The sequence below is a fragment of the Mus caroli genome, unplaced genomic scaffold (assembly GCF_978045245.1).
Source record: "Mus caroli unplaced genomic scaffold, Mus_caroli_1 scaffold_2, whole genome shotgun sequence".
In the NCBI taxonomy this organism is placed as follows: domain Eukaryota; kingdom Metazoa; phylum Chordata; class Mammalia; order Rodentia; family Muridae; genus Mus; species Mus caroli.
The window spans coordinates 51,840,621-51,852,666 of NW_028227257.1; the positions used below are offsets into that span (position 1 = coordinate 51,840,621).

General features: G+C 46.4%; 1 protein-coding gene across 4 annotated transcripts in view; it reads right to left on the reverse strand.

Annotated features, from left to right (window-relative positions):
• Bcl2l11 (BCL2 like 11) overlaps nt 1-12,046 on the reverse strand; it is a 34,797-nt gene that overhangs the window by 10,048 nt on the left and 12,703 nt on the right. For all 4 annotated transcript variants that reach the window (XM_021155556.3, XM_085834276.1, XM_021155557.3 and 1 more), the window contains one exon: nt 3,636-3,745. In XM_021155556.3, coding sequence (XP_021011215.1) covers nt 3,636-3,745 — 110 coding nt within the window. The remainder of the gene's footprint in view (nt 1-3,635; nt 3,746-12,046) is intronic.

A 12,046-nucleotide genomic window follows, 5' to 3' on the forward strand; every position in this document is an offset into this window, starting at 1 on the left:
AAGAAGTTTAGGTCTGCAGTTCCAAGACAGCATGGGGACACTATCCATTTGCTGATTGTGACTGCTACATGTGGTGACATGCAGATATGAGAGGGTGTTCACACTCTCAGGAAGCACACACTGCAGTGGAAGCACACACTGCAGTGCTAATGCGGGATGGCGTCTCGTGAGAGTCCCCCGTGCACACCCGCACGTCAGGCAGGGTTGTTCTTGCTCGGATCTTGTTTAGGTGACCATACTGAGACTTCTCGGATGCAGCTTCCCCATTCTATACAGATGATACAACCTCACGGCAAATGTCCCTGTGGTTGCTCCCCCGGCCCCAGCCATGTTTCCTGATCATCTTGTGAATACTTGTATGAGTTATAAAGAGAACATGAAATTGGGTGAGTGTAGGGAGGTGGGGGAGGGGGATGGAATAAGATCAAAACACTGTATGGAGGTCTCAAAGAATCAATAAAACCATTTTTAAGAATAAGCTAAGGTGGGGCATGGAGAAAACAACCCGCACATTGAAAGCGCATGTTGACAAGACATACTGGGGGTGCCAAGGCTACATGTTAACAAAGTTCTCTGAATGTTTCTTGAAGTTTTTCGAAGTGAAAAGCTGTCTCCAAATTCCCATGTTATAGAGCATGCATGCTCCTAGTGATAGCTGACTGCAGTGGGGCTCTGGGAGTCCAGCAGTCAGGGGCATACAGGCCTGGGCATTCACTTCTGACCTCCTGCCTCTGCCTCTGCCTCCACAGCACCATCTCACGCTGCCCTGCTGCTCTTAAATGGACTAAACATACAACTACAAAATAGTGTCTCTAATTTCCTACCTGGTAACTTGGGAAGATATCCTGTCAGGCTCTAGGAGGTAAGTAATAGAAGCTAACAACCCTGGGAGAAGAAATCGCCCCGGTGTAGACATTAAATCTTTTAGAGACTTCAGTGAATCCGGTCAGGTAGGTGAAGCCATTGAAGCCATCATCATCCCCCCCCCCACTTCCGGCCTGGCTTCCTGTCCCCAGGGTTCAACCATGGACCACTGGTGTGATGACAGACAATGGCTGCTCTTCTCACTAGCTGGGCTGGTGCCTGTGGCTTTAGGGGTCACTGTGTTCTGGCTGCTGATAACCACCATCTGGAGAATATTTGCCTTCAGTTTAGAGGAATTAGGGCCTAGCCTGGAATCTATCCCTTTCTTGAGCCTACTAAGAAAGCTGAAGTCCTTTATTAGTGACCGGATTTCAGCAGTGGGTCTTAAGCCATTGCTTAAGATATGCTAAGGCTTGGCAAGATGGCTCATCTAGCAACAGCACCCCCACTCAGGAGCTTCATGGTCTGAGTTGGACTCCTGAGACCCACATAAGAGCCCCGGAAGTGGTGGTATGTGCATCTGTAATCCCAGGACTGGTGAGACGGGAGGCAAAGGACCGAACTGCTGAGAAGTTTGCAGGTCTGCTAGTTGGAAGCAGAGAACTAACTCCCACAGGTTATCCTCAGACTTCTATAACATGCACAGTAGCCTGAAAACGTACACACACACACACACACACACACACACACACACACACACAGAAATAAAAAAAAAAGACATACAAAATAAAGTATAAAATCTTGCAAAATAGTACAATGATATTTATTGTATTAAATGGATAGGATATATAAATGTGGCTTCTTGTTTAAAAAAACAAAAAAACAAAAACAAAAACAACCGATGCAACCATCACAAAATGCATACATAAGCACGAAACTATAAAATAACATTGGGAAGAAGGTAGGTGGCAAACCACATGCAGCCATAGTCTCACCTTCTATAAGGCAAGCTGAGTTAGTGAAGAATCTGGGGCAGTCTGTATTTAGCTGCACAGGACTTGAATCACTCATTACCCGGATACCCTTCCTGAGGGCCGGCCATAGAATGTGACTACACTCTTCGTAGCCATACTCACCCTGACCATGTCATCACTAACCACTCACAGTCCCCAGGGAGCTGCATCGACCATCACTCCCATCGGGGAAGGCCTCCTAGTCCTCTGTCCTTACCTTATGGTTTAAAATCAAACTTGTACGAAAGATCCATCAGCATGCCTGGCTCTGCAGACAAAGGCTCTGACACAACCCGAGTGGGGTGTTGCACCAGCTCAGCTCGGTGTACATGTCCCAACAGTACAAAGGCCTGCCCACAGCTGCGTCCCTCCTGGGGCGTACCCACCCACCAGGTCCAGTCCTGAGGGCATTTACAGTAAGACAGACACAGCATCATAGCCAGTTCATACCTACACTTCCATGTCTCTCCATACTCATCAAAAATGGCATATCCTCCTGGACTCTGGCCTCAGCTCCAGCCCAAGACTCAGATGTAGTCCCTCACTCTTTTCAAATAGTCTCATGTCCCCTACCCCTGCTTTCAACAGAAGGACCAGGCTCCCAAACATACTATGGCCTCTCATAGTCAACCAGCCCAATCACCAACACAAACACTAAAATCTCTTTAAAGAAAACAAGGCAGATGGATTAGTGGATGTAGCGCTAGTGGTGAATTATAAGATCAACCATTCTTCCCAAAAGACTGCCATTTTGTACCTAGGCTAAGAAGGAATTCATATTCTGTGACATGATCCTGTGTCGGCTATGCACAGTTTCATGAAAAATTCCTCAGTGCATTCATCAACACGACAGTTCCCATTTATGACAGAAGCCTGACTATAGCACACACATTCATCCCCCAACACGTCCCACAGAAGAGCAGGAATGGGGGCTGAGATTATTCTCGAGATCCAGGACTCCCTGATAGATCTGCTACTCAAAAGGAACAAGGCTCCTCAAGCAGTCTGGGGAGCAGCCACTTAGTGTGGACTGGTAGCTCCACGGGAGATGTCTATGTAAAGACAGAAACTTCTCAGGGTCCCTTGACTGACATCTCTCCAGAGAGGTGAGAGGTTACATTTGAATGAATTTGAAAAGGAGCCAAAGTTACCTCCAGACTCTTTGCCAACTGGTCACCCACTCACAGCAGTCTTGTACCTCAGTCAAAGCCTACATCCCTAAAAGTGTAGTCCACAGGAAGCAGGACCTCAAATAGACAAATGTCTTTGTTCCATATCAAAACTGTTTTTAAACACACTGCTTCTGAAGATGCTGGACTATGTTATTGTTGTCAACGTTATTATTTAAATAAATATCAACAGGACAGCCAGCTACCCTTATCCAGCCTCCACTAGGTTCACATTATAGGCTATTGATGACTCGTCCCCTAACACAGTTTAATAATCAAATGGGAAAAGCCAGCAGCAGGGCTGAGGACAAGGCTCCCTTGCTGCGAGCTCTGGCTGAGTGACTACAGAATTTAATGGCTCTGCCTACGTGGAGAAGCACCTCACAGGAACTGAAGACCATGTGCCCATAGCTACATGGAGCTATTTCATGTGTATCAATAACCTTTTAAAAGAACTCTAAGCACTAATATGTTGAGGTCTCTTGCACATAAAATACCTCTTGCAACTTCACACTGTATATCTCAATTAAAGCCAAACCCTTAGATGCATCAGGTCAGATCAGAAGTTAGGAGAGAAATAACGTAAGGTGCAGAAGGAGGCCATATCTCCGCAGTCGCACTTTCTCTGGGGATGGGGAGAGGTCCTTACCCTCCTTGTGTAAGTTTCGTTAAACTCATCTCCGATCCGCCGCAGCTCCTGTGCAATCCGTATCTCCGGGCGCAGATCTTCAGGTTCCTCCTGAGACTGCCTTATGGAAGCTGTGTGGGAGGCAAAGAAACCAGAAATCACACCGAGGTCCACAACACTTAGAACACCACACACAAGTTTCCAGGAACAAACCCACCTAACACACTCTTGTCTTCTGGAAGCTCCCTGGCCTTGGGAACTCTCAACCCTGTGTTAAGAACTGTGAAAACAGTATCATTTTAGGCACTGTCCTAGTTAGCTATGTCCTGTTGCTGCGATAAAGTGCTAACTGAAACCAGATTAGGGAGAAAGGGGTTATTTGGCTCACACAGTTGATCACAGTCCCTCATCAGAGAAAAGTCAGGGAGGAAGTGCAAGAAGAGATGCAGGAGCAAGAAGCAGTGCGCAGGAGCACTCCTGCCTGGCTTGCTCACCACAGGCTGCTCAGCTTGCTTTCATACCATAGTGGCCCTGCCTGCAGCGAGCTCAGTCTTTCCACAGCAAGAAAATACCCCCACAGATTTACCTACAGGCAACCTGATGTAGGTAATCCCTCAATTAAGATTCCCTCTTGCTAGAAGACTCTAGCTTGTGTCAAGTTGATGAGCAAAACAAAGGGGAACCAGCAGTCAGTGTGTGGTGATTACAGAGTGATGGCAGGAATTGGAGACTCGGATGAAAAAACACCCTGGCCCAGCCTCACACACTCCCATCTCAAAAGGAATACTAACTGTTCAATGAAGATTACCAAAGAAACACAGCAGGGTCTGGTGCAAAACCCACATGGTGAAGGCAGAGAACTAACTTTCACTGATTTCTTTATTTAATTATTATTATAGTGTGTGTGTGTGTGTGTGTGTGTGTGTGTGTGTGTGTGTGTGAGAAAGAGAGAGAGAGAGAGGGAGAGAGAGAGAGAGATTTAAGGGGGCAGTTTGCATGAAGTCCTAAGGTCCATCCCTAGAACTACACTCGGAAAAAAAATACACAAACCATCAGAGAACATACCACTTTAATCTCTCAGTGAAATACCCACTTTTGGTCTTAGAACAAGATATAAATTCCTAGGAAAAATTCAAACCTGATGAAATGTTTGTCCGTTCCAAAGCTGAGTAAAGAGAAATCAGAGATGCCTGGAAGGTGGCTATCTCCAGGCTCAGTGGAGTCAGTAAATCATCCAGATGGGAGCATAACTGCATGCTCTGACTGAATATTAACTCAGTCAACAAAGAGAGACTCAAGTCTGCAAACACCACACGTAGGCTGGAAGTGTTTTGGGTTTGGGAGTTAAAGGTATTTTTGAGAAAAGAGAAAAAGATTGGATTGGGGAAGGTTACAGGAGGCAGAGGCAGAGGCAGAGACAGGTGTATTTGTGAGTCTGAGGCCAGCCTGATCTACACATATACGTCTATGAGTTCCAGGTCAACCTGGGAGATCCTATATAGTGAGATCCTGTCCTCCTTCCCCCGCCCCGACACTGAACCATAACACCAAGTTAATGTTAATGTTATGGTGTAACACTGTAAGAGCACATGAGTCACCCGCCCTGGGCTTCCATTTACCTCTCCAATTTTTAAAGCCCAAGGAACTCACAAGTAAATTCCCTACTCAGTAAAGTAGAAAAAACCTACTGTTGATAAAAACATTACATCTTGCTTTTTTATTTGTCAAAGATCCATAAACTGCAGACTCACAACTAGGCAAAAGTATATGTAAGTGAACACTTCAAGACTTAGCTAATTCTTTTCAAACCACTTGCCACCTCTTCCCTGACCAAGGGTTGCCCATGGTTCAGCAAAATTAATGATGAACCCAGCTGCAATCCCAGCACTCCAGAACCCGAGGCAGGAGGATAATGCTGGGCTGCACTGAGAGGATTTCTCAAAGGGAGAGGAGAGAGAGGGAGAGGAGAAACAGAGGGAGGGAGGGAGGGAGAGAGAGAGAGAGAGAGAGAGAGAGAGAGAGAGAGAGAGAGAGAGAGAGAGAGAGAGAGAAACTACTAAGAGCTTAAAAGAGCAGATAAGTCCTCAGTAAGGGGGAGATCTGTGCTCCATTAAGCTACCTACTCTCAGTATCAGAGGGGACATCACTATACAGGAGACAGGAAGTCTCATGGAGGAATTAAATTTTTAGGCTAAGTCAGACCAGGAAGTCACATCCAGTCACAAAAAATTACACTGGCCATACTTTCTTTTAAGCACAAATATTTCTAATATTAGTACTATTATTAAGTCTATTAAAACTACAGTTTAAATAATTGGCAAAAACAAACAAACAAACAAACAAACCCCAAAGGTTGACACTATGTCAGGTGAATGGAGTAAGCCATCAGTTCCATGTCCTTCTGGGTTGTCAGCTTTGTGAGGCACTGGTGTCACAAGTGGCAAATCACCATCTCACGTGCAGTCCAGGTCTCTCTCACCCCTCCTGTTTCGCTTTCCTAAGTGCTGGGGTGGCAAGCATGGACCAGCACCAGCCGGGTCATGACGAGTGGTTGTTAAGTACGGACCGTCAAACACTCTCTTAGGGGCTCCCTCTGTTGTGTCCTCACTGGGATGCACACCTGCCCAGCTGAGCAGGTCTGGGAGGCACCACGGCACCATGGCAGGTCCTGTCACCCACCTCTCCCACCTTCACAGTTCACTCTTTCTCCCCATACACACTGAAGAGAGCTATCTAGCTTCACCTTTGGGGTTGGAAGCAAAGAAAAGCCAAGTACTAGAAGACAATGGGTGAAAAATAGATCAAAGTCGGGTGGCATGACCCAAGTCACTTACCCAGTGTTTACTGTGTGGTCATATTCAGTGATGTACAACAAATGACCATGAGCCAGGTTGTTCTAGGGAGGCTCAGGTGAGGTCCACGGAGCTGATACACCATTTGAAGGAGCTATCCTGGGTCACAACTTGACTTATCAAAACTAGCACTTAGCAAGCACATAGATGCTGCCAGCAGCTATGGATCTTTGGTGGCCAAGCTCAACTTGTTTACAGATAAATGCCCTGTTGTTTGGGGAGATAAGCAGACAGTCTGTTTCTCCCATTAAAAAAAAAAAAAGTTCAGTGGCTGTTAGTACAATAGGTGGGCAGATATAAACAGATCCCCACATCCCTGCAAGGAGGCTTAGGGTGGGAGGGATGATGGAGGTGCTAAGATCCACACACCAGATCCTGAAAAGACACAGAACAAAGGGCCAGAAACAGTGGCTAGGCCTGGGGCCCTGATCTGTGCTGGTGGTGTCAGGACAGTGTATTAACCCAAGATAATGGTTAGGTCAGGCTTAGCCCAAACTGTAATTGGCTGGCAATTGCTCTGGGTTACCAAGAGACTATCAGCTGTACTTAGGTGTAATATTAAAAAGCTGTTACAAAACAGTATTGTACAATATAAACACCACTTGCAGAGGAGGCTGGTCTGTCTTAGAGGCTGCCCGGTCCCTGGCTGAGCTGGAACTGGCGACATAGGACAAGCTGGCCTCAAACTCAGATCTATCTGCCCTCCCCCCCCCCCCAGGTGCTGGGATTAAAGGCATGCACCATACCTGGCTGGTGTTTTATTTTTTAAGGATCAGGAATATTTATTTCTCCCTGTCTGTGATGCTAGTATGATGGGCAAGTGTTCTATCACACACACACACACACACACACACACACACACACACACACACACGGCACTATTTTGCCTGTATGGATTTATGTGCATGCCACGTGGATGCTGGGAATCAAACCAAGGTCTTCGGCAAGAACAGCCAGTGCTCTTAACTGCTGAGCAATCTCTCTGGCCCTCCTCTGGTTGTTGTTGTTGTTGTTGTTTTTTTGTTTTTGTTTTTGTTTTTTTGAGGTACAAATACTATTCCTCTGATCTAAACTGAAAACTAAGGCTAGTACCCCCACTCCACAAGGCACAAGTAGCATGCACACAGTAGATATGCACCAAGCTATGTACTGTGGCTAGCTGTACACTTTGTAAAAAGATTGGCCTATGTTTGTGTATGTGCACGAGTACACATGTTTCTGTTGGTGTGTGTAGAGTCCAGAAGGGTGGGTGGAGTGCCATTCTCCATCCCTTTCTGCCAACTACGTTTTAAGGCAGGGTCTCTCTCTGACCGTGGGACTCACAGTTTCCTCCATTATGCTGGAAGTCAGCAAGTCTCAGTAATCCTGCCTTCTCTGCTTGGACTCTGAGCTGGGATCTGTGGGCAGATGTCTGGATTGGTACTTGGGTGCCAGGATTCGAACTCCAGTCTTCATGATTTTGCTGCAAGTGCTCTTAACCACTGAACCATTCCTTCAGCCACAATATACTAAGTTTATACGATAAAAATTCTATTGAGAGTACTTTAGAAGGCATCCTCTTCTTCTGTATTTAAGGTACACTAGCTGTAACTCATATGGTACACTGTTTGACGAAATCTTCAAACATTATTTCTCAGATGACAAACTATTTTCTTTGAGGTACAGGGATGGGGTGTAGTGAAGCTTTCCACTGAGCTCCCCCAACAGCCTAACGCTAGTGAGTCCCATAGTTGTTCCTGTGCCACGAGAGAACAAGGAGAGCAAAGAATGGGGCCCGTTGGTCCTCTACAGCATAGTGAGCCGGACATGAGATTTCCATTCCCAACACGACGTGGCTTTGTCCCCTTTCACAGCCACCCTAAGCACAGGCGACCATAGTATGTCCCAATTGTTGATCTTCTGAAGGTGCACCTGGCGCCTGTGGGCTGGGGACACAGTGCCCAGAAATCATGCCACCCCACCTTCCCGACTCCTGTCACTCTCTCCTGCACACACCCACTTACTCCCACAGTCAGCCCATCAAAAAGGTAATGCAGTCTAAGATGGTTAAGAACCAACCACAAATAGTTTATTCTGTGACTAGTGATGAGCCTGAGATACGCGTTCGCAAGAAAGCTGTTTACAAAAGCTTTTCTAAGGAGGGCCACACTTTTAAACCACACACATAAAAATTTTCACCCTCAGAACATAGTTTCAGTATTTAAGAAACATTTCATTCTGGGAACTTGGCATGAGTGTGCATGCATGAGTGCGCGTGTGCACACACACACACACACACACACACACACACACACACACACACGCACACTCCAAGCAGACGAAGCAGAGTGCTTGCGACCACAGATATACTGTGAAGCTGAGGCTTGCAGCAAGGCTCCAAGCCTGCAGGCCACTAAACTGCACCAGAGGGGACTTCCCAGGGCCACATTTCTTCCTTCTCACTTTTAACAAATGCCATTATTAAAACTTTCTTATGTGCTGGGTCAGACATGGGCAGCTTTGCCAAGTGTCCTCTGCCCACTGAGTTTTCATCCAAACTTCAAAAAATAACCTTTTTGAAATCCAAAAACTGGTATCAGTAACATGATTTCCTATGGCACCATACCAATTCATTTTTCAGGGAAAGAGAAAGGAGGACATTCCTGATGCCAAAGGGCCTTAGCGGTGCAAGATGTGGGTCACCCACTTGGCTAACACTTTTTCAAGTCATGAGGTAATACAAGGTATCTTCAAAACTCAGTACCTATTAATATCAAGGGGAAGTGGCTGCTAGTGAGATCAAGCTGAGACTTTGTTGCAGTGAGCAGCAATGGGTTCAAAGCATCATGGTCACATTGTGTCATTCACAGCCATTCTGCCAGTTGTCCTGGGCTGCCACAGTGCAGTGAAACAACACAAGCACACATCCTAGCACATTGGTTTGCAGTTTCAGCTTGGGAGAAGGCTAGCTCAGTCTCTTTAACTACAGGGCAGTTCTTACTCCCATTACTATTGGCATTACAGTGTAGCAATAGCAGGAGCCAACTCAAAACCTGCAGGAGAATTTCAGCTGTCTTTAGATGGTCAGTAATCCCCAAAGATTAGATGTGAAAGTAACCAGCAATGAATTAAACCAAATCAATATTCAACTCAGAAGAGAGAAAGGATTTCCTGATGTCCAAGTAGACGTGGAATGTGTGACTTTGAAGAAAGTATTGATCATTCAAACACACAACGGAACACACCAGACAGTCGAGGGCAATTGGCCCAAGGACTGTAGGAAGGAAAAAACAAACAAACAAACAAACAAACAAACAAACAAACAAACAAACCACCTCTCATCAGCCATCTCAGGGCTGTGTATCTCTGTCCCCGAGGACGCTCTGAGGGGACCACTCACACTTATAAAGGCCTCTACAAAGAACCACTTCCTTGTGGACTCAAACCGCTATAAAATAAAGCCCTAAGAAATACTTCAAGTACGGTGGGGTGGACGTGGAAATGTCTACAAGCAGCCACTTTGATGCTCAGTTTTCAGTGGGGCAAATAAAATAATTCTGGGATGTGGTTTAATACAATAATCTGCTCACTTAAATGTCTCCGGAAGTAATCTCTACTTAGCCATACCCACAGAAGGAATGAAGTGACAGACTGGTGTGCTCAGGCAGCTTTCAAAGGCACCTTAAAGGGGCCAAGTTGTCCTGTCTTTTCCCAGTCAGCCCAAGGCAAAGAGATCTCTGTAGCCACCAGTGAGGGTGCACAATGTCACCAGAAGCTCCTTTTGAAAAGTGTACTCAGAAATCCCACCAGTCAGTCTCCCTGTTCACCCCTCCCCTCAATCCCCCACTCCCGGCCTCAAGCTCCTTCCAGGTCTACATTTTTACTCACATCATTTTATTTCTTGATAGACAAATCTACTAGTCCCACTGAGCCACTTGATGAAAATAAAAGCTATTAGTAATAAAAATGCAGGCATCTGTAGGAAGAGGGCACAGTCAGTTAAGTGGGGGCTGTGCAGGTGAGGCTGGGTCCCTAGCACCCAGCACTGGGGAGGTGGAGACAGAAGGATTGATTCCCCAGGACTCACTGGCTAACCAGCCTAGTGGAATCTGTGACCTTCAGGTTAGTGAGAGATCCCTGTTTCAAGGTCTAAGGCTCAGATGACTGGAGGAAAACACTTAACACCTCTGGTCTCTGCACATCTGCATACCAGCGTGTACACACACACACACAACCACCCCACAAGCAGGTACACATACAAATAACATATCCATAAAAGTAAAAAGAAGAAAGACATAAAAATAAAGCAACGGCACGCTGCAGCCTAAGAGCTCAGGTTTCCCTCAGTCTGTTTTTCTCTGGCGCACATTTGTGTCAAGCCTGAGTTGTCACATGAATTCAAGCCGGTGCCTTACAAACAGCTGCTGGAATAAAATGCTCGATAATGAAGTGCACGACCCAAAGCCAGAGCTTCCCTACTCGCTCTTCCGGCGTGTCCTCCCCGCTGCTGTCATGTAGCCCTGAGCTAATAGGTCGGAACGGGCTGCTTTCATCCATTTCCAGACGGACGGTTTGCAAAGCCCTAGTCCCGGAGGCTGAAGCTGGACAGAGACGTGGAAACTAGTATTCACAAGGCCTTTCCCCTTCACCAAGGTCTGTTTCATGCAATAAAGACCAAACCTGGCGGCAACTAAGATTCAGGGCCTTTTCATTCATTCCATCCCACATCATAAGGTCTCTCCTTATCGCTTCCATCTGAGCTGTCCCCCAAACACACACTAACAGACTTATTAGACACAGGAGGTTATGTCCGGAGCCCGAGCTGCAGGGCCCACATCCAGGGACATCTCAGTCCCACGAGAAGCACAGGGGAAGCACGGCTGGGAGCCTGTTGGTGACAGGCTACCTGGTTTCTTGGCTTTTTTGCTCACTTCCAGGGTTTAGATGTCCTGTTCTCAAGGTGTACCGGGACCTCTCAACCCCCACCTCTTTTTGTTATTATTATTTTGGATTTTACTTATTTTTATTTTGCATATACAGGTGTATATGTAAGGAATGTCTGTTTGCACCATAAGCATGTGGTAGAGAAAAATGGGCATTGAACTGGAACTGGAAACTGGAGCGAGGTGATGGTGAGCCACCACAGGGGCACTGGGAACTGAACTGATCCTCTGTAAAAGCAGCCAGTGCTTTTAACCACTGTACTCATCTCGCCAGCATAGTACCTTTCTTTTTAATAAACAAAGCTGCCACACTTCCCAAACCTGATCCTAAGCCAGCTCCTCTCATTAACATGCCCTGGGGGAATAGTACCACCACAACAGACGGTGCCTCCTCTCGTGCTGACGTCACTGCTCTGAACAGCACATGGCAGCACTTCATACTCGCCAGTTATGGCAGGACCCTGGGCACTCCTGTGCCTCCATCTCTTCAGTCCTGTGCCACTAAGTCTTTGAACAGCTCCATCTCTGCCCACAGCCATTGTTTATGTTCAGAAGGTTACAGGCCTCTGACTGCATCTTACTTGAATAAGCAAAAATAACGTCAAAACTCAATACAATAAATAGGGTTGAAAGACCAACCCCGTACTTGATTTAGTAC